The sequence below is a fragment of the Aethina tumida genome, chromosome 2 (assembly GCF_024364675.1).
Source record: "Aethina tumida isolate Nest 87 chromosome 2, icAetTumi1.1, whole genome shotgun sequence".
NCBI lineage: Eukaryota > Metazoa > Arthropoda > Insecta > Coleoptera > Nitidulidae > Aethina > Aethina tumida.
In genome coordinates, this window is record NC_065436.1 from 38,381,085 (window position 1) to 38,402,895 (window position 21,811).

Below are 21,811 nucleotides of genomic sequence, written 5' to 3' on the forward strand. Positions count from 1 at the left end.
TAGATGGCTGTTTTTAAGGAATGATAATGAACCAGTAATAAATGTAAAATTATGTGCATTTATATATAAACGTATCGCAATGAGACACAGTTACCCAAAAACATGCTTGTCCCTTTAGATGAATCGTCGTCGTTCGAGCCAAGAATGGTAATGGTAGAACCTGGTCCGGAGTTCAAGGCTCGTTACGAAGTTTTGGAAGAGTTGGGCAAAGGAAGGTTTGGAGTCGTGCACAAAGTTATTGACAAACATACGAATCAAAAGTTGGCGGCCAAATTTATAAAATGCCGGACGTCCAAAGACAGAGACAAAGTACAAGACGAAATCGATATTATGAATCTCCTCAGGCACCAGAAACTCCTTCAGCTTGCCGCAGCCTTTGAAAATCCCCGCGACATGATCATGGTCATGGAATAGTAAGTAATGTCAATAATTTATAAAAGTAACTAAAAGTGTTAAATATTCGCTCGTAGCATTTCCGGAGGAGAACTGTTCGAAAGAGTTGTAGCAGACGACTTCACATTAACTGAAAAAGATTGTATTCTATTCATGCGACAAATATGCGAAGGCGTGGCATACATGCATACCCAAAACGTGGTCCATTTGGATCTGAAACCGGAAAACATCATGTGCCACACCAGGACTTCGCACGAGATCAAAATTATTGACTTCGGACTTGCACAAAAAATCAATCCGGACGCACCTATCAGAGTTTTGTTTGGCACCCCCGAGTTCATACCACCTGAAATCATCAACTACGAACCTATTGGAGTTGAATCCGACATGTGGTCGCTTGGTGTCATCTGTTACGTTCTGTAAGTTTTCATCTCAAGCTTTGAAGCAGCTGTTTTATTGTATTGTTTAGGTTGTCTGGCCTTTCGCCGTTCATGGGAGACACGGATTCCGAGACGTTCGCCAACATCACAAGGGCAGACTATGACTTTGAAGACGAAGCGTTCAATACGGTTTCTCAAAACGCCAGAGACTTCATTGCAGCTTTACTAGTCAAACGCAAGGAGTAAGTAGCAATTATCTTCAAGCAACAGTAAACTGATTAAATTGTTTTTTGTTTAGAGACAGACTTTCAGCGGAGCAATGCCTGAAACACGAATGGTTGGACCCGGAGAGTCACCAAGAAACAGTGATCCTCTCCACAGATAAGCTGAAGAAGTTCATTATTCGCCGTAAATGGCAGGTATGTAACAATAGTTTGTGTTTGCATGGTTTTTGTTTTTGTGTTGTGCTTGAGCGCGAATTTTTTATTTAGAAAACAGGCAATGCTATACGTGCCCTTGGTAGAATGGCAACGCTTTCAGCAAGCCGCAGAAATTCAGCCAATTCCACACCAAACACACCCAGGCCCTCGATATCAGGTAATTCGATGCAGAAAATGTCTAGTCTTGAAGAGGAGATAGATCTTAACGGTTACACACCCGAAGTGCCCAAACCAAAGGAGCTTGAATCTAAACTTTTGAGCACAATTTTGGACGATGTACCAAAACAAAAGGAACAAGAATCTTCAGATGAGCCAGATCGTGTTGTTGACGAACCTGTTTCGGTCGAACTGGAGGAAAAACCGTTAGAGACTAACGGTATAACTCCTAAAGTGATAAAAGAGATTCGAGAAGAAGTGGAGGGCAACAAAATGAGAACTAGAGCATGTAGCGAAAGAAGTGACAGCGGCATTAGTGACTGTTCATCACATATCACTTCCAGTAGTTGTACTTCAACACCCCTCCTGGCTAAGAAATTTAAAATCAATGAGGAATCGGAATTGGAAGATTCGAAACGATTCGTCAGTAGCACTACGCTTATTTTGAATAACGGAGAAAGAAAATTGTCCAGTGAAAAGGTGACATTCACTCCCATGCATAAAATAGAAGAGACAAAAACAACAGAAGTCACACACACTAACAGGCCAGCTAATCTCAATTTGAAGCTTTCAAATAAAATTCAGAGCTTCAATAACAATGTACCTGCGAAACGTAAGTGGTTTTGACTTTACTAATATAAATTGAATAGAATATTTAAATTTGTATATTGATTTATATTGATGTTTGTTGATGTCTTACATTTTCCAATAGTCAGAAACTAAAACTAAATTAATTGTTTGGTTATGCAATCACTGCAATCTAATATATTGTTTGTTTATTATTTTCGATAATATATTTTATAGACTCTAATAAAAATTATTGTTTTGCAGCCAAGACGTATAGCACGTCAGACAGCTTGAAAAGACTGCAAATTTATTCATCGAGAAGTGTTGCAAATGCAATTAAAAAATTTGACAACCTGGATTCATCCCCTGATTCATCAAATCCATCTCCTGTTCATCTTAGTCCCGTAGAAACAGTTTCCAAAAAGGAAGCTAGACCGAAATCACGTTCCCCTAGTAGATTAAAGACACCTCCTAGCAATAATCAAAATGTTAAACCTACGAGTGAATTAACTAGTACTAGAAGAAGTTCCCCAAATGAAAATTCTCCCAGACAGAAGAACAACACTTCGTCGAAACCGCCAAAATCTGACAACCCAACAAACGGATCACCACCAACAGTGAGATACAGATGTCCATCGCCGTCTTTGTTAAGAAAAACTCAGGCTGTAATTGCAAAGGAACAATGCAATGAATATTATTTGGCCAAGAACGGTTTACTAAGCCCTAATTCGACCAATCAAAGATTTACTTGTCCCAAATCACCAGTTTTAAATAAAAGAGAAAAACCAAAAAGTGAGAGTTTTCAAAAAGCCACAGCTTTCTGGAATTCACCCAAAACATAAATTTATTTTTATTAATGAAAAACAACTGCTAGCTTTAGTAGTATTCTATAAATACTGTATATAATATTAACATATACCAAAATAGTGTTTTTGAAAAGATATATATTTTCTTAGTATTTTAGCTGACCGTTATATTTTGTGTTATACGAAAGAATTGTTGTACCCTCCAATTAATCTGTAATTGATAAGAAGCAAATAAATATTATTTATTGTTACATCAAAGTTTTATTATCAGACTTATAATCAAACACATGTTTGCTTAAAAAAAGTTTATTAATAACATTAAAAGTACCAAATTTAAAGACATCGATTATCTAAACTGTTCTGTCTAGGTTCAATATGTAATTTGACACCTCCTTTAATCCTTAATGTAACCCTGTATTTCAAACTAACTTCACTATCTTCAGCCAAAGATACGTGGTAACTTCTCAGAAATATCGATAAAATGGTTTTCAGTTCCAAATAAGCGTATTTATACCCTAAAATTAACTGTTAAACCGCGTCGATTCATTTCATTTATCGATCTATACCAATACATTGCCTCTGACCTAAACCAAAGGGCAAAAAGGCGTATGGGTGCATTTTTGCAGTTCCTTCCGAAGAAAATCTATCCGGATTAAAGACGTGCGGATCCTTAAATACGTGAGGCAATCGATGTGTTACAAACGGGCAAATAAACACGTTGGAACCGACAGGCAAACAATTATCTTTATCTGCATCAAAATTACACTTAATAAAAATTAAAAGATGGTATAATAATATGAACCTATTTTAACATCCTGGGTTAATATCCTGGAGATCATCGGAACTGGAGGATAAAGTCTTAAACTCTCTTTGATGCATTGCTCTAAGTATTTCATGCTGTTGAGGTGATCTAGAGTAATTTGTTCGTTTTTAGTAGTGAATATTGAGTTTTGTTCTTGCATTATTTTCTCTTGTACGTCTTGGTGTTGAGCGATAGTCCGCAAAGCACAAGCTAATGCTGTACCGGTCGAATCTTGACCCTAGAATAATTATATTATAATCTAAAAAATATTTTATGGAGTACTCACAGCAAGCATAAAAGTGCACAGTTCATTAATAATGTCATCTTCTGTAAAACTCGAATCATCTTTACCAGATTCGGTTAACATCATGTTCAGTAAACAAACATTGTTTTTATCCAGATTAGCAGATTGTTTACGTTCTTCTAAAATCTAAAAGAGTGTTTAGGAGTTTGTTTAGAGATCTAATGTAGGCTTACTTTTCTAGTGTAAGCGTGAAGACTAGATTTTTGTTGATCCTCCATATTGGAGGCAGAGGTAAATTTGAAAAGTGATTCCAGCATCAACCAAGGTCTGGTTGTGCGGTACAGAATAGTTATTTGTCCCCTTAAATTAATTAATTAGTTAATTCAAAGATTTCTTGAAAATTTTAAAAATGCTTACTTTCGATATGGCGAATCTTCAGCCGGATTTATTCCCAAAACGGATTCTGAAGCAGTAAAGGAATTATATAAAATCATAAAATAAATAATTATAGAACGTACTGTTTAATATGTTTAAAACAGTTTCGTTAACATACGTTGTAATGTTTACGTCACTTTTATTCTTCAACCTATCAACGAGTTCCTGAGCGCCTTGAATAAAATATGGCAGATTCATTTCCAAAATATTTAAATGGAAAAAGGGTTGAATTAACTTTCGGTGCAACCTCCATTTGTCTCCTAAAATTATTATGAAACTATGATCCAAACTTTAAAACAATTAATTGAATTACCGTTATTAGTAATGAGCCCTTCTCCAAGAAAATTGTGCATTAGTTTGTATAAAATGTTCTTTTCCGTTTTTTTACTACAACTTAAAACATGTTGAAGATGTTCGGGTTCGTAGATACAGAAAAATGGTAAACATGACACCCAAACTCGGAAAATCCTCCCGTAAGAAGCAAACACTGTTAAACCTAAGTTCACTAATGCTGAAAGGAATGTCGGATTTAATGGTCAAAAGTAGAAATAACTTGGGCAGTGGAAACTTACCAGAGCTTTTGGCAACTAATAAAACGTTACCTAGAAGTGGAATGGGCTTAGGTCCTGGCAAAGAAAGAGCCAACAAAACCGACCTGATGTAGTTTTTAAAATATTTATAAACCAACAATGCAACAACAAAAATCAACCATAAAATTTGAATTCCGTCCATCTCGCTCTAAAATACAAGAAACAATTTTGTAGTGACGGCGAATGGAAGACGCTTCAAATCATCTGCCCAACTCTTAAATAAGGATGCTGTTAATATATTGAGAAATAATCCATATGATTTACATCTTTAATTAACGTCCAAAAACAATAAACATACCATAAAACGTATTTTTATTGTTGAGTGCAATGTTTACCTTTGTAATGATGTTTCTTAACATTGGAACATTACGACCAGTTTCGTTTAAAAAATATTTTACTACTGAACATTCATTCTTTACAAGTCTAATGCCTATTAAAAGGAACGTGATTAAAATGAAAAGGATATTTTAATAGAGAAACGCAGAACAATTTTATTGTGTGTTACCTTCCGTGCTTCTCCACGTGAATCTTAATAAATCCATATTATTACAAGTTTCTTGCATATTACGCATTAAATTGCAGTTAAATGTATAAAATAAAATTTAATTGTTTTCATTACTAATTATTATAATTTTAAAAGCAATTTATTTATTTAAAAATAAATATTTTGGGGATGACTGTGAAAACAATATTATATTTGTTTACAATTAATATTAATATTAGTCATATTTAATTTTTACAGTAACTAATAGAAAAAATCATTCTTCTATATACAACTATAGAAATATACAAATAAATTGAATTAGTAAATTATTGCGCTTATACTCACAGGAATATTTTTGGAAAATCTTTCAACTTAAAACAAACTATTTAAAAAGATACACACACTAACTTAAAACCTCTCTAGGCGCATTGAAACTAGTAACTAAATATAATATAAGTAAATTTTCTTAATATAAACGCATCCTAATTATTATTTTTTTAATTTTAATTAATTAACCACAATTATAAATAATGGTGAATAATTACACACTTTTTTCTTAAAATGTCACAAAGATTGGAAAACAAGGCTATTAAATTTATAAAATATGGATAATATTTCTAGCTATTCTTTGTGGTTATACTTAAATTAATTTTTGCCATCTATTATGGTGAAATATCATATTTTCAATGACTTTGAAAAACTAATTATTTGTATAAGGACGTGAAACCGGAAACAATTTGTTCATAGTTGAATTCGTTGTATACACTCAAGACTAGTTAATAAAAATCGTTAAATATTGAGTTCTAAATAAAATTATGTTTCGTTACAGTCATATATTGATATGTTGATTGAAGTTTACAGTGTCAAAAAGACATTTTATTTTATTTATTATACAAATCGTCAAATCTTGACCCGTTATTTTTCAGGAATAATTTAAATCTATAAATTCGCTCATGATGGGATCAAGGAATATGCTCTCGGTTAAGAAAGTAAAACTCCACGGGATGACTTCCACAAAGTGGACAACCAAAGATAAAATCACACAGTATAAGGGACTCATTAATTTATATAGTAAGCTATTTTCTCTCCAAATCACTTCAAAATACGAAATGAATTTACATCAGCCAGAGACAAGTCCATTATGGAAGCGGACGCTATCGTCGAACAAAAAAAACAGTACAAAGATTTAAAAAAACTGCAGAGGAATGTGGAAAAACATCGGAAGGAACTGGATAACGCCATCGGAGGTGACAAGCAGCAACTCAGGAACACCCTAAGAGAACACAAGGAGATGCAAATGGCTTATGAGAATCTACCATCCAAAGTAACATTTCAAAAGACAAAACTACAAAATTACACAGTTCCAATTTTTTTAGAAAGTTATCGAAACAGTCAACCACTTAGCTTTCAACAAAAGAAAAGAGTACGACCGTTTGAACTACAGAATGAAATTGAGGTCGCAAAAATACGTCGAACTTAAGGTGAAAGAGTCAAGGTTTGGTTCATAAAAGAACGTGTTGATCGTCGTTGTTTTTCAGATGTACGCATCAGTTCTTTCGGATAATTTGAACTACGACTTCGGCAAATCGAAACTGTTGCCGGAAGAGAAACAAGCTCAAATCATAACCGGCAAAGTTCAAGATGCGATTTTAAAACGCGAGGCTGCATTGGCTATCCGGCAAACCTACACCCAAATAATTGACATAATGAAAAAAGTAAACAATGAATCCATCCACAACTTATTTATTTCCTAATTATTTTAGGACGCTTTGTATTTTGATGCCATATTGAATACGATCGAGCACGATGGTCTTTTGCAAGGAAAGTGTATGATTAACGCCACCAAGTTGGGGCAATTGGCCACGGAGTATTTAGATGACAGACGGCAAGAATTTATTAAATTAGAGAAGCAAGTCAAGAAGGACATGCAGAACAGGAAAAAGGATCTGTCCATTTACACTGAGGAAGAGATGGAATTCTCCAATAATATCAAGTATTTACTTAGGAGAGATGTATACGAGTCAATTCTTTTCTTTTTAAAAATTATGTTTCTATTCAACTATTATAGAGTGACATTAATGTCGGAAGAGTGGACGTGGAAGATCCGCCAAATTTTGACACACTCCAACAAGATTATGCGAACATGGAAAAGCTACTGGAGTTTTTGAAACGAAGCGTACTCGCCCCAACATTCGATGACATTTTTCCATGGTAAACAACACAAAATTTAACTAAAAATATACTAACAATAGTTTTTAGTTTGCAAGAACAAGAAAGGCAAAGGCAAAGATTGGAGGAAATGACAAGACAGGCGGAAGAAAACAGAGAAACCCTACTGACAAAGTACAACCATGGTCAATTGATGAAAATCGAAATGGAGAATACGATGATAGAAACTACATCTCAGTCAGTTGGTTTGTTTCTTATTCAAAATAATAACAAAATTTTCAACCTTACACAGATACAACGTGGACAAAGTGGAACTCCAACAACGTATCGAAGATTTGACTGAAGAAAAACGACAAATAAGCTTGCTGACGGATGCCAGATATCACTTGCTTGCCGAAATCCTCATAAGCCTTAAAGAACTGGTGTATCTGGCCCGATTGATTAATGTTGAAGATAAAAGGAGTAGAGACGCCGATGCTGTATGGGACGAACGCGGACCTCCCGAACCGGAAGAAACTGACGGTGTGTTTTCCACTAACGTTTTAACGTACCTTATAAATAGTTTTATGGTGCTTTAGGTGTCAAAATAATAGACACTTTGATCAAGGCGTATTCCAAACTGATGAGCAACGTTAAAGGAAGACTGGTGGGACCACAAATAGAGGAAGGATTTACTAAATATGAAAAATTGATGAACGACGTCACAGCTACAATCGACTTGTCGGAGGTTATGATAGAGGAGTGTATGTTTTATATATTTTAATAGTTAATCTGCTATATATTGTGGTAAATGTTTTAGCGTTGGTAGAGGATATGCACATTGATTTACATGTATTGAGCAGGGATGATATTAAAAGGCAGAGCGCTGAAATTGTAGCAATGAATCAAAAGCGAGACGATATGTAATATTTTTTTAATAAGGAAGTGTGAGTTAATGTATTACGAGTTGTTACTGTGAGGACACATCAAATATGAAAATTCACTGTTTCCTTTTATATTTAATTATAACGTAACACCTCCCTTATATTCATCTATATATATTTTTTTTTAAATTTAATTATTAATAATATTAATTTAAGAAATTGTAGCCGATAATGTTATATTTAGAAACTAAAATTTGAAATTTAAATTTGTAAAAGTAAGTAATATTTTTCCCAGGCAGACAATTTTCATAGGTATAAATATAAAAAGAAACATGTATTTTATGTCATATTTAAATGAACTAATAAAAAGATTAGTCTATCAAATTGAAATTTGTTACAAACCTATTAAAAATAATAGGTAAAAAGATAATACAATATTTTAAGCTACATAAGATGCAAAAGAAGTTTATTAATTTATTTTATTAATTCCCAATACAAAAAAAAAATAAAAAAATAATTAAAAAATAAAATAATCGATTGCCACTTACTTTACGTTGCCAGTTTCCAAGTTAACTATTTTCGATCTTAACCTACTTGAAATCTTAAATATTATCAATCAAAAACACAAAAATTTACTAGTGAAATTTATGAGATAGTGTTTAAAATTAATCTCATAGTAAAACAATACGTGAAGTGGCAGATAAACTTAATATTCCTAAATCACCAAACTGGAAATATTTTAGAAAAAAGATAAAAGTCCGGACCGTCCAAAATTAGTTTCTGAAAGAGACAAAAGAATATTAATAAAAAATGTAAAATAACAATTTGAACTTTGTCAAAACAAAAGCAAAAAGCTTACGTTGGCAACGACAAGGCTGTTTTGGTCTGTAGAATATTGGTTCAGGGTAATATTTAAAACGAGTTATTCACATTAAACATGAGCCTTCACACAAGGATTGCCTAAAACACACGGTAAAGCGTTCTAAAGGAGTTATGATTTAACGCTGTATTTAAATTTATTGATAACACTGTAAATGCTGCAAAATATCAACAAATACATGCAAAATAGACTGCTGCCAAGTATCGAAAAACTGGATGTTGCCAAAATTACATTTTTTTACAGGATCGAGTAGCCTGGCATACAGCCAAAGCCACAAAATATGGTTTGGCGACAACAAGATTAATGTTCTTTGTTGGCCTTCCAGGAGTCACCAACGTTTCACCAACTTAATGCCAAAATAGGATAAATTTGGCATTAAAGCGAAAATAAAATAACATAGCTTATCCCAATATTTATTCGCCATACAAAATTGATATTTTTCTTCTTTATAAGAATATTTTGTTTTTTGTGTTGTTCATTGTTTTCATTAAAAGTTAGTAAGCTTAGGATATATAAATTAAAAAAAAAAATATGTAGAATGGTAGAATAGACAAAGGATAGAATAACCAAATATGAATGGTTAAAAAATAACAAGAGTCTATTTTGATTTATATTTCTAATGACTGGTGTGTTGTAATGAAATAAAATACAAAATTAAAACCACATCTACGATGATAGAAATTGAAATGTAACATTTATTTGAATGAATAATGGAAAAAATGAATTAAAAGTTTTCAAGGAAACATCATGAAATATAGAAAGAAAAGATTGTTCGGACTCAATACTAAAGGCAGATATGTTTTAAAATAAATTTTAAATTAACTTTAAATAATTAACGTACTTGAATGTTATTTATATACCTGTTTTAAACTAACATGATAAATGACTATAAAAAAAAAATACAAAAAAACTCGGAAATAAATGATAAACATATCGTTGACAATTACGTAAATAAATCAACAGAGATTTTAAATTAATAAAACGTAATGTAACTGTTTAAATTTATCGTTAAGTGTTACTAAAAACCTTGAAGACATCCATCAGAACAATAAACACAACATTAATTAACCGCAAGGACACTACACGAAACCCAATCTCACCACCGAATTAATTTGGGGAAGAGGGTGCATACCATCTCATAAAATAAAATTAAATATTAAAAAACCTGACAAAAGTAACGTTCATATGTTATGAAGATATTTAACACTTTTCAATATTTTTTAAATCTTGTTCAGTATATTCATTTTAACACCAATTCAATTAAAAATTTTTAAATTTAAAAATTGAAATATATATATATTTTTAATATAATATAAAATGGACTAAACTTAAAATTTATATTCAATTTCTTTTATATAACTACCCATTGAATTACAAACGGTGTAATTTTCCATTAGTACGATTATGTTGCTTCCGCAGATTATTATTACTATTGTTACTTTCTAATCATTGTTCTCTCGTAGAAACAGTAGTGATTACAATACACTAGCCAGGTTACCTGACTTATAGGTTATGGTAACTTTGACGTATGTCACTGTTTAGTCAGTAGAATTTTAAAATCCACCTAGAATTGTGGGACAGTTCTCTCGTTTTAAGCATTTTTGATAAAAAATATGCAGGATTCTTTAGAAGATTATATAAAACTATCAAAAAATGCCAGAACCGAGGATTCAATTAAAATTAGGTTAGCCACCAACATATTTTATGTGATTGTTAATTAATGTACAATTACGTTTCAGTAAAGACATTCATTTGACGGCCAAATTAAAAAAAGAATGTGATAAAAGGGCGATGAAAATTGTCGAATTTTTGATTGAGGGAAAACTGAGGCCAGAAATATTTATCAGATGTGTAAGCAGAACTGTTGTTTCACAAGACTGTTATTTATTATCCAATGTTTCAGTTATGTTTCATTAATCAAGAACATTATCAAGACATTGTTGAAGAAAGAGCAATATCTAAATTGTGTGGATATTCTATTTGTGGTAAAAGAATTCCTGACATGCCAAAACAACAGTATTATATCTCGACCAAAAGCAACAAAATTTATGATATAACAGATAGAAAGGTAATGTAATTACTATACATACACACATCAGCTAATTTGATTATTGGATTTTAGAATTATTGCAGTAACTTTTGTTACAAAGCCAGTTTACATATCAAAGCTCAAATTGATAATAGTCCTTTGTGGCTTCGAAAGCCTGAAGATGTGCCACAATTTAAATTACTACATTCCTCAGAAGGGTGAGTACAATAACTGAAAAATATTCTAAGATATCAAAATAATATTTAAATATATTCAAATATGATGAAAAATTATTGATACATATTAATAAACACTTCAACCTTGTACAATATTCATTTCAAAAATGGGGCAACATCTGACACATTTAAAAGGGTAGCATTATTTACTATATTTGTCAGCATTGTGTGTTCAATAAGATAAACAGTAACTATTATCTAATGTAAACTGTGAATAAATTAACGCCTATTATTATTATAATTATCTAGACACCCATATAATTAATTTCAGTAATTGTTTCACATAATCAGTCGCCGTTAGTCGTGCACAAACACTGATATGCAACTGCATTTTCATTCCTAGAAGTTATTAATTTACCCATCAAATATTCCGCTTCTATTAAAATTTTAAGTGCATCCAATAACAGTTACCAAACAAGTCCGCGTTCTATAATAGTTGCGCTAATAAGCAATATTTATTCAGAGTGCGTGGTAACTTTCGTTTTCGGCTCGAGAGTTCCAGTTTGATTTTTTTTAATTTGCAGTGGTTTGCCGGGCGAGTACATCGATCAGGGAATATCGAAGCCTGTGATTGAACCAACCTTCAGCACGATTTCATCCTTCACTGAGGCCTCGCTACAAGAAATGGTTGAGCGGGAAATTAATCCCGCCAAACCAAACAAAAGTCCGAACAGTTTCCGGAAATGTTCTAAGTTGAAGTCGACGATGCAAACGATAAACGAGAACAACGAACAGGCGGAGGAGGAAGTCGAACAGGAGCCGCCGAAGAAGATTCCGGAGAAGTTGATTAAATTGGCTAAGAGCGGCAGCAACAAGGACATACCCAAGTTACCGGTGATCGATGAGAACGAGGAACGGAGTGAGATTAAAGAGAACATTGAGACTAAGGAAGAGGCGAGCCCGAAGACGCCTAAAAAAATCAAGAAAAAGACCAAGTCTGTGAAACACGAGGTCGAATCGCACATTCAGAAGTCTCTGTTTGAGTGGCTGACTCTCGAATCTTACATATTTATCTTCGGTGAATCGGTCGTTAAAAATATACTTAGCGAGAAAAAATTAAGTAGTTTATTCGACAATTTACACATTGAAGAAATGGACCAAAGTCAACAAATCAAGTACATGAACATTTGTAGGAGATTACACATGCAAGAAATGGCGGACGAGAAATTTGATAACGCCGTTATTGGACAGACCAAATTAAAACCTTTACCTGATTATAAACAGCTCAAGGAAGACAATAAAGATCTTGATTTGAAAGTTAAAGCATTTTACGGAGGAACACTTTACGAAAAGGAGGATCCAAACTTTAAAAGTAACAAAAAAGAAGAAGAGGAAGAGGAGGGTCCACCTGCAGTTCTTCCACTGGTTGATGTGAACTCCCAGAACGCGTTAAGAAAGAAGATTTTCTTAGGTTCCATTAATAAAGCGTAAGTTTACTGACCATAATTTGACAGTTGATAATTTATTATTGTTAAATTACAGGATGCAAGTCCTTCTTCAAGCATTGCGAGTGAGCTCGTACAGCGCAGTCTTATCTGATCTCCAAACTTTGGTGAAAACTTTTAAGTTCAAGCCCAACAATATAGTCTTCAAGCCAGTTTTATGGAATTATATTTCAGTTTTGTTATTGAATATGTAAGTGTGAGATTTAAAAATTGAGTTATCCTGTTTATGATGTGTTTTTTTAGCCTTTCCATTAGAGATTCGGAGCTGGCGAAAATATTGGAAGACAGACATTCTAAAGAACATTTTGAACTTATTTTAAGTTCTTTACCCAGTAAGACTAAGTTTTTAAGTGATACTATGACCACTGTTAAAAATATCGACTTATTTATTGAAAACTTTATTACTTCTAAGGACCTGTGATTTATGTATGTGTTAAATGAATAAATACCTTAAAGAAACAATTGTTTTATTGTAACAATTTAATATATATATATATTAAATACTTATCTAATCCATATTTGCCAAAAGGGAAAACTTGTTAGAATTACTTGTTATTACAGTCTCTTCTTCAGATTCATCAGATTCTTCTTGTGAATCATCACCTTCTGTGTCATTAGTATCTTCATCCCCTTTAGCTTCTTCATTATCATCTGACTGTGACAGTTCAGCAACACAATCATCTTCCTTTCTAGCTTGGATCCATTTAACTTTTTCTACATCAGGATGAGAGTTCCAAAAGTCTAAAATTGTTATGTTCATGTTAATCATAGAAAATATTTACCAAATAGACATACTTTTCTTTTCTTTGAAATTAGGAGGTCTGAGACACAAACAAATTTTCCCATCCAAAGCCATTCTCAGCAAACTATTGGCTGCTCTATAGGAATCTAGTCTTGCAGCTTTAGCAGTAAGATATCCCCTCTTTTTAGCCCATCCATCACAGATGTCCATTGCTGACCATTGATCATCACCATCAGGATTATCAATCCTCAATAACTTTGGCAAATCCAATCTTTCAGCTAAAATACATTCCCATACACATTTTTGTATAAAACTGTTAATCTAAGCTAAAATTTTACCTAAATACTTGATAGTGGTGAAAGGCTCTCTTAGTTGGGCAATTGGATAACTGCCCATCAAAACCTGGAGTTGTTTGGGAACTTTGGAAGGAAAAATCAAGCCAGGACAATCACATAATTTAACGTTTTCCGTCAAAAATATTGTCTGGAAATGTTTTGTATGGCCTGGAGTTTTGGAAACACTGACAACTTTTTTACCCATTATGGCATTCATCAAAGATGATTTACCAACATTAGGCTGTCCAATACAACCCAATGTTAAAACCCCAGAGTGAAATCTTTCATGATTCACATAACCTGTATCTGGATCTACATGAATAGTTTCTCCTACTATTACTTTATCTGTGTCCTCATATTCTTCGTGGATTTCATCATTAATTTTTTTCTTCCATGATGTCAAGTCCACATTATCTCCCACAAGTTCATTACAAATATCAAATAATTGTTGAGTGCCCTCAGCTGCCATGCGAATTCTGCCTTTCCTTCTTCTTAACTGTAAACCTCCCTTGTCTGATTGGTGACCAACTAAATTGTATCCAGGTACTGTTGTAAACATTACTACATGCAGTTCTGGATATTTTTCCTGAAAATAATTCTTCCAAGCTGCTACAAGAGGTGCAGGAGCCAAATCTATCTTGTTCAAAACCAAAATAAAATCTTTCTTTAAAGTAGTTACATAATTGTACAGAGATGGAGGGAACATCAATGCCTTAAACCATACAATATAAATTAAAAGTTAATAAAAACATAACACAATAATATAAGTAACTAATTAATTTAATACTTACAGGAAATCTGATATCTACAATAAATAAAATAATATCTGACATTTCCAACACTCTCCAAAGTTGTCTCCATGTTTCCAAGTTTAACTCAAAGAAACTCAAATCTTTCCACGAAAATTGCTGTTCAATGTTCTTCAAGTATTCCTAAAGTATTCTTAATGAGTACACTAGTTTAAGAAAGTTACTATAACTTACACTAAAATATTTATTTTCACTAGCTTCTAATTCTTGTTTACTTAAGTCATGAGACCATGGTGGTCGTTTTGGAAAATCAAGTTCTTTCAAAAAGAAATCATCTCCATTAACTTCCAGTTCTTCCTCAGTAACTGATTGTAAAGAATGTCTTGCTAATTCTTTCCTTTCTTTGATTTCTTCATTGGTTTCTTTAAAAAATTGCAATGCATATCGATTTGGATTTGTTTTATTTCCTTTCGTTGGCTGATAATTAACTTTTTGCACACTGGAACTCGGTTCGTCATCTGATTGGTGCACCAGTAGAGGTTTTCTGTTTTGGCCTGAATTAGTGTTTTAATTTTATTGTTGACAAGCGACAATAAACAGCGTTACCTTGTTTGTTCTGCTTTTTTGCTTTTAGCTGTTCCTTTTTAGCTTTTCCGCTAAACGCAACTTTTCTTCTTCCTTGCGGCATCTTGCAGATTTTTAAAAATTTTGAGGTTAGGTAACTGTCAAATAGATAATTTCTTAATACCTATTTATCCAGAAATATTAAACGATATAAGCATAATAATAATATAGTAAATATATTCAGGAATTGTATATTATTTTGTGTATTTTTTATATAATTTAATCAGATATTCTCTTTCGGTTTAAATAATTAAAATAGTGTTCTTTTCATTCTTAATCATATCATATTTATTATTGTGAGTTAATTTATGTATTTACAAGTATTTTGAATACTTATTTTTAAATAAACCATCAAGTTTGAAACAATACATTGTCCTTCAATGTACATTTAAGGTAAATTATTTAATTCTTATATTTCGAAATATATATTGACACAATACACACACAATTATAATAAATTTTAATAAATTATAATTTAATATAGAATAATAATATATATTTGCTTATATTTCGAAATAGTTAACACAGAAGGATTTAAATTATGAATAATTGTGTAATATAAGTTCAATATAACTTTTAAAATTATATTTGATTGTGTCCAATAGTTTTAAAAAACAGTTTTAAAACATTGAAATATTCAGGCGAAACTAAAAGGTCATTGATTTTATTTAAATTTATGCAATTTCGACATAAACGTCAATATTTATATATTTTTTTTATAAAAACACGTAGTAAACCAAATATTTAAAAAAATATATTTAACAGACAACTATTTAATTTATAACAAAAATCCCGCGTATGTCATATCAAGTTATGACAGCGAGAAGAAGAAGAGGACAGTCTATTTTCAAACATTTGGAAATTTTGTTGTGTCTACTTTAAATTTAATTTCGACGGATGAAACTAAATTGCAAAAATGGAGAACTGTCGACGCAAGTTGAAAGCATGTAGAAACAGGCAACAAAACATGCGCAATAATTATGGTGAACCAATGCCTTTTAACAATTTTTATGACCGAAGGGGAATGAAAAGGAACTATGAATCACAGGAGACGTACTTTGACAACAAGAGAGGCAGATATGATGAAGAACACTATTATCAGGACAATTACAATTTTAATAACAACAACAACTATAATGCAGGCTTCAAATTTGGACAGAATTTTAACTACAATTCTAAGGGCAAGTATTCTGCAAATAATCGCTTAAACCAGATTAAAGCAAACAATATTCGTGAAAATAATAACAATAATCAACCAGGACCTAGTAATAAGTGTGGGAGTAATATTGTACCTGAAATTATAAAATCTCAAACTTTAGTTATTCCTGATACTCCTAAATGTGAAACTATAGTTATACCTGATTCTCCACAATCATCAAAAGTATTCAAGACACCAGGTGAAGCTCCTGGTTCTGGTAAAAAAAATATTGCTGCTTCTAGACTGAAAAATTTAAGACAGAGCCTTGAACTACAAAAGACTGAAGAACAAAAGACTGAACCCACTGCAAATAATCAAGAGATGTGTGTGGATGGAAATGGTGTTCAGATTTCACCAATTGAATCACCTCAAACAGTAACACCAATGAGTGATACATTAAAAGAGTCCACACAACCTAAAGATAATTTTTCTGATATTTCAATGTCACAGAGATTTGAAAAGAAGATTGATAAGAATTCTTTTACTAGTGAGTGGGTCCAGAATACTAATTTTGATGGAGATTCTTCATCATTCATGGAAGTCTCTACATATGTTAGAGCCAGTGATACAGTGGCAGATTTGGATACAATCAATGAGGATGTTATTGAAATGGAATGGAATACTGAGGTGTGTTTTTAATGCTTTTCAAATATGTATGTTTGACTTTCTGTGCTTTTAGGTAAATTCCAAAAAAGTATTTGCAGGAATACCTAAAAAATCTCAGGATGTTTGCGTGGTTGTAGATACTAATATATTTATGCACAACTTGGATAAAATTAAAGATATTGTTAGAATAAAAGTATCTGGTATGTTATACAGTAAATTGCATTAATTCAATTATATTTTTATCACAATGGAATCTTTTCAGGAGCTGTTTTGCCAGTAATTTTAATTCCTTGGATGGTTATACAAGAATTGGATTACTTGAAAGATTCAAACAAAGATTTTAGTGTGAAAAAATCTGCCTTCACAGCAATAAAATACATTAATGAGTTGCTTGGTCAAAGTCATCCAAGATTAATAGGCAAGTTTGTTACTTTAGTAAACTTCAAATTATATGTTTGGATTTTGGTGTTTAGGTCAAACTATTTTTGAAGTAGACAAGCAGAGAGATATGGGCATTGCACCTGATGATAAAATAATTTCTTGTTGTTTACAAGCCTTGGAAAAATATGAATTTGTAGTAAGTAACATCTATTTAAATAATAATAAATTACTATTTACATTCCCAAATTTTTAGTTTGTATTTTCAAATGACATCAACTTGAAAAACAAGGCAATGATCCATAACATTCCAGCATACTCCACAAGTGAAATTGTAATTAGAATAATGGCAAAGTTAAACAAAGCAGGGAAAGTTCAAGCTGTACTGACAAAAATGGGCATGACTTGCACATACATTATAGTAGAATGCATGAAAGATTGTTATGGAGCTGCGTGGTCGAAAATGGACATGATGACTTCAGAACAGCCTTGGCCATTTATGAAATGCTTGAAGATTTTAAAACGATATTGGGCTACTGTTTTTAGAGAAAAACTCCTCAAACAGTTCTTGAGGACTGTTGATCAGATTCTAACATTTCTCAACAGTGGGAAACGTGAGTAAAGTAAAGTTTTTCCTGAATGTCTTTTTAATTCTTTAATGTTGTAGATATTTGTGACGATTCTAAGGAGTACATAGACTTTGTGAAGATGTGCGTTACTTTGTGCATCTTCTTTAAAGATATGCCTCAGCATAGAAACGTGGCTGAGAAAACAATAAGTGATATTACAATTTTAAGTTAAATGTCGCAATTTAGTTACGTGTGTTGTTTTTGATATTATTTATTATTATTGAAGTTTGTTACTTTAGTTTATAAACGGATAGCGCTAAAAATAGCATTACCTGTACTGTCCTGATATATTAGAAAGCTACAAGCTTTTTACTGTTGAGACCGTTTTATTATTCAATATTTTTTTAGGATTTTTTTTATTTACTTTGAAACTAAAATTGAAAATGAGATTTATTGTTGTATGAAGAGTGTCCCAAAAATATTCATATTTTTGTACACAGTTATCAAATAAAGGTTTTTCGTTAAATTTGTATTTCATTAAAATCCCATTACTGGTTATATAAAGCTCTTATATTTCAGTTATAATATATAATCATATATTTAACAATAAGGAAGTAAGGAAATTTTTAAACCAAAATGGTGTTTATGTTAGGTCATCGTCGGCGGAATCGTCATTTTCGTCGATATCCGCTTCATTAGGTCGAATGTTGTTTAAAAGGTCTCTCATGGCATCAACTAAAGAGGCGACGCTTCTCATCATCTCACCCGCATTCTCGTTATTAACAGCATCTGGTAAGGCTGCTGCGCCATCTGCGTTTGCTGGTCCACTATAAGATGTAAAGAATAATTGTATGCACATGATCGATAAATCTAAACTCACGGTTCTAACATGATTGGTGGAATGTTGTTGGGGTTGAAATTAGGTAAGAGTGATCTAAAAAAGACACTCAGAGGATTAGATGAGTAATTGTTGGGCAAAGTTGGTCTTTTAGGCCTGGTATACAAATTGATGGAATCTTTAGGAGGTAGTGGGTCGAAACTCATTAACGGCCCGCTTGTGTCCTATAACAAAATAAAAATCATCTTTAAAATCTTAAGGTTTACATGTTTCATACATCAGGTACTGGTGAAACTCCTTTGATGTCAGATAAAATGATATGCCTAGATATACTTCTGGGCAATGATCCTGAGTAAAGTTTGGTTCTTTTAATCTCGTATTCCGCAATCGTAGGCTCCTTCCTTTCAACCCGATCCAAAGCTTCGTGTACGTTCTTCTCCATCCATGGAAGCAAATCGCTGTCCTTCCAAATATGAAAACTACGATTAACATATAGAAGAACAAGTGTGTTCAACGACTCTGGCTGCTTCTTTTCGTTAACGACGAAAAATGGATGTGTGGCTACCCTGTTATCTATTTGGACCGCACATTTCTCTAACAATGGAATTAAAACACCGGGGAACATAAGCAAAGCCTCCTGCAGTAGATTGTCAGCTTTTGCGGTGTCGCCGTTATAAAAATGTGCGACCGCTAACGAATATGCAAAATTGGGAAGTTGCAGCAAGTTCTTGGTACTGTCCCATTCGCCCACGAAATCAATCAGCCACTGGTATTCTTTCGCACGTAACGCATAGTAATCTATGACCAATTTGATGGCAACAGGATCGCCGTCCGGATCCAAAAGCAGGAGCAACTTACAGAACTCAAGGGAGGTTCTGCAACACGCCCTACCACCCACAAACGCCAAGTGTTTGAATATTGTTATAAACAGAGACCTTAAAATAATATAATTAGAGAATTAAACAACAATTTTCGGAAAATTATACCTATTCTCCTGTCTTCTGTAATCGAGCCTACAGTTGCCTTGAGCGACGTTAAACAACGGATGAAACGCGTATTCCAAACAATAGAGCGCACGCTCTATTAACTCAGCTGCCATCGCCAAATCCTCGCTAAGTTTGCACAAATCAGACAGCTGCACCAAAGCGTCCACATGATACGGATGCTCATTAATGATCGCCACAATGTTATCGGGATTCAGGCTTTCGACTGCCTCCAGAAATTTGATTTGCACCTGGCGATAGGATGTGCTGTGCTCAAACACGAAATATTGGACTCCATTCACCGTTTCGACTAGACTCATTGACACGCCTGACTTTCCAACCTGAGGCCAGTTCTCTTTGCAGTTTACCATCCATGTCGCCTTAACGTGGCCGCGCCCACTACCTCTGTTCTTTCTTTTACTAAAATAATACGATTTTAATGGGATTCATGTTGCATGTTAGATGAAAATATATTATTCATTGAAAGAACTATCTAATTTAGTTCACAATTGTTTAAGGCAAAATAAATTATTTTTTTCATTTTGTAATAATCCTATTGGAACATTCAATAAACACTTACTGTTCACTTTGAATAATTTTTGAGCCAAATATTCTTTTCAATTCATTGTTAGGATTCAGATGTTTATGTTGCACTGACAAAATGTTCTTCCTGTGACTGTTTTTGTCGTGTTTGACGTTCGTAGGTATCGCAGCTTTCGGGACATAATTTTCCCCCAACAATCTGTTCACTTCCCGAACTGACCTTTCGACTTCGTCAATCTGCAAAATATTATTTTGAATACGACGACATTTTTTAATTTGTATGCAGTTACGTCGGCGTTGTCTTCACTGCTTCTTTGCGCGTTTACATTTTTGCCAGACTTTTTCTTCTTCTTTTTCTTCTTTCTCTTGACTGACTCATGGTTTTGTTCACCCTCGCATGATTTGGCCGCTTCCGTTTCATTGTCATCTTCTTTGACTTCACTTTCAGAATGGGATTGTTGATTCAACTGAAATCATGTTGTGAGAAAATCTAATTTGACTTAATGAGATTAACTAATCCTAATAGGATATACTGTATCTTTAAATCTCGTTATCAACATTCAACAGATTTTATTGAAAATTTAAGGAGAGTAAAAAATCTTACTTATACATATAGGTTGGACAATTCAATTCAACAAACTAAGCAATTATGTTGTAAGATATTTTCTGAAATAATCGTCTTTGATAAGTTAAAATAGACTTACTAAATCATAGCGGTTAATGTTTAGTTGCTTTTTTCTTGCGCCACTGCTGACAGGAGTGTCGGTCTCCGTATCGGAGATTTCGTCAATTAAGTCCTTGTCACCTTGCAACTTCCTCAACACTCTCGAGGACATTTTTCTCGGTCAATTAGTACGCTACAATTCAGCAACCCGGTTTTTATAAAACACTTCAATTTTGAAGTTGAATATGTACGTCAAAAGATCATTCACATCTTGTCAAAACATTAGACCGAAGTTAGCCGCAAATAGGGAACAGTCCACCTGGGCACATTGTTGTCATATTTAATGTGGAGCACAGAATACAGTTGGTCAAACCTTTTTTTGTCAGCCAGATCACGCCTTTTCGCTTCCGTTTATACGTCTATAAAGATTCCATAAACAGAGATGAAAGGAAAAATGGAAATTTCTATTGGAAGCCAAAGTTCTAGTACGGAATATTTGTATTTGTCGACAAAATAAAGATGACATGATGGAAATGGCGGATGCGAGGAATAATGCGCAAACAAAATGAATTTTAGCAGTTATTTTTCTGATGGTTACACATTCTATGCAACGCATTTCAAGAAATTAAATATGAATAATTCAACAAATAAATAAAAAATCGT

The 21,811-nt window shown here is 32.9% G+C and overlaps 7 protein-coding genes across 16 annotated transcripts in view; 4 read left to right on the plus strand and 3 right to left on the minus strand.

Annotated features, from left to right (window-relative positions):
* Window positions 1-2,993, plus strand: part of LOC109596803 (uncharacterized) — a 70,216-nt gene extending 67,223 nt beyond the window's left edge. For 4 of the 5 annotated variants that reach the window (XM_049962651.1, XM_049962648.1, XM_049962649.1 and 1 more), the window contains 6 exons: window positions 119-413; window positions 471-812; window positions 863-1,015; window positions 1,072-1,192; window positions 1,265-1,982; window positions 2,201-2,993. In XM_049962651.1, the coding sequence (XP_049818608.1) occupies window positions 119-413; window positions 471-812; window positions 863-1,015; window positions 1,072-1,192; window positions 1,265-1,982; window positions 2,201-2,778 (2,207 nt within the window). In that variant the 3' untranslated portion in view covers window positions 2,779-2,993. The remainder of the gene's footprint in view (window positions 1-118; window positions 414-470; window positions 813-862; window positions 1,016-1,071; window positions 1,193-1,264; window positions 1,983-2,200) is intronic. The other variant, XM_049962652.1, reaches the window with a different exon arrangement.
* A 39-nt stretch (window positions 2,994-3,032) lies between these two features.
* Window positions 3,033-10,262, minus strand: LOC109596813 (probable cytochrome P450 4aa1). 6 transcript variants are annotated; one of them, XM_020012402.2, is made up of 12 exons: window positions 10,051-10,072; window positions 9,189-9,289; window positions 8,878-9,109; window positions 4,796-4,961; window positions 4,537-4,734; window positions 4,307-4,483; window positions 4,206-4,251; window positions 4,022-4,148; window positions 3,831-3,974; window positions 3,545-3,782; window positions 3,309-3,491; window positions 3,033-3,257 (listed from the first exon to the last, which is right to left on the minus strand). In XM_020012402.2, the coding sequence occupies exons 4-12, from the start codon at window positions 4,953-4,955 to the stop codon at window positions 3,076-3,078; spliced, it is 1,455 nt and encodes a 484-aa protein (XP_019867961.1). In that variant the 5' UTR covers window positions 4,956-4,961; window positions 8,878-9,109; window positions 9,189-9,289; window positions 10,051-10,072; the 3' UTR covers window positions 3,033-3,075. The 6 variants fall into 6 exon arrangements, with proteins under 6 accessions (XP_019867961.1, XP_019867962.1, XP_049819229.1 ...); XM_020012403.2 differs by lacking the exon at window positions 10,051-10,072 and having other exon boundaries at window positions 9,189-9,678; XM_049963272.1 differs by lacking the exons at window positions 8,878-9,109; window positions 9,189-9,289; window positions 10,051-10,072 and adding an exon at window positions 10,236-10,262.
* LOC109596812 (uncharacterized) lies at window positions 5,763-8,490 on the plus strand. The gene is made up of 10 exons (XM_020012401.2): window positions 5,763-6,368; window positions 6,422-6,621; window positions 6,674-6,778; window positions 6,836-7,012; window positions 7,061-7,309; window positions 7,366-7,508; window positions 7,557-7,703; window positions 7,759-7,988; window positions 8,045-8,209; window positions 8,266-8,490. The coding sequence occupies exons 1-10, from the start codon at window positions 6,251-6,253 to the stop codon at window positions 8,370-8,372; spliced, it is 1,641 nt and encodes a 546-aa protein (XP_019867960.1). The 5' UTR covers window positions 5,763-6,250; the 3' UTR covers window positions 8,373-8,490.
* A 453-nt stretch (window positions 10,263-10,715) lies between the features above and the next one.
* Window positions 10,716-13,381, plus strand: LOC109596850 (putative RNA polymerase II subunit B1 CTD phosphatase RPAP2). Its single transcript, XM_049963087.1, has 7 exons — window positions 10,716-10,893; window positions 10,949-11,060; window positions 11,113-11,277; window positions 11,332-11,456; window positions 11,999-12,901; window positions 12,957-13,109; window positions 13,163-13,381. The coding sequence occupies exons 1-7, from the start codon at window positions 10,823-10,825 to the stop codon at window positions 13,338-13,340; spliced, it is 1,707 nt and encodes a 568-aa protein (XP_049819044.1). The 5' UTR covers window positions 10,716-10,822; the 3' UTR covers window positions 13,341-13,381.
* Window positions 13,370-15,494, minus strand: LOC109596849 (guanine nucleotide-binding protein-like 1). The gene is made up of 6 exons (XM_020012444.2): window positions 15,352-15,494; window positions 14,980-15,299; window positions 14,788-14,928; window positions 14,000-14,708; window positions 13,715-13,939; window positions 13,370-13,660 (listed from the first exon to the last, which is right to left on the minus strand). The coding sequence occupies exons 1-6, from the start codon at window positions 15,431-15,433 to the stop codon at window positions 13,428-13,430; spliced, it is 1,710 nt and encodes a 569-aa protein (XP_019868003.2). The 5' UTR covers window positions 15,434-15,494; the 3' UTR covers window positions 13,370-13,427.
* Window positions 15,495-16,135: 641 nt separating this feature from the next.
* LOC109596822 (transcriptional protein SWT1) lies at window positions 16,136-18,646 on the plus strand. The gene is made up of 6 exons (XM_020012414.2): window positions 16,136-17,194; window positions 17,247-17,373; window positions 17,436-17,591; window positions 17,647-17,750; window positions 17,808-18,165; window positions 18,219-18,646. The coding sequence occupies exons 1-6, from the start codon at window positions 16,286-16,288 to the stop codon at window positions 18,350-18,352; spliced, it is 1,788 nt and encodes a 595-aa protein (XP_019867973.2). The 5' UTR covers window positions 16,136-16,285; the 3' UTR covers window positions 18,353-18,646.
* A 22-nt stretch (window positions 18,647-18,668) lies between these two features.
* On the minus strand, window positions 18,669-21,711 carry LOC109596842 (transcription factor 25). The gene is made up of 7 exons (XM_020012435.2): window positions 21,189-21,711; window positions 20,775-20,951; window positions 20,522-20,721; window positions 19,945-20,361; window positions 19,236-19,893; window positions 19,001-19,182; window positions 18,669-18,947 (listed from the first exon to the last, which is right to left on the minus strand). The coding sequence occupies exons 1-7, from the start codon at window positions 21,318-21,320 to the stop codon at window positions 18,764-18,766; spliced, it is 1,950 nt and encodes a 649-aa protein (XP_019867994.2). The 5' UTR covers window positions 21,321-21,711; the 3' UTR covers window positions 18,669-18,763.
* Window positions 21,712-21,811: the final 100 nt, after the last annotated feature.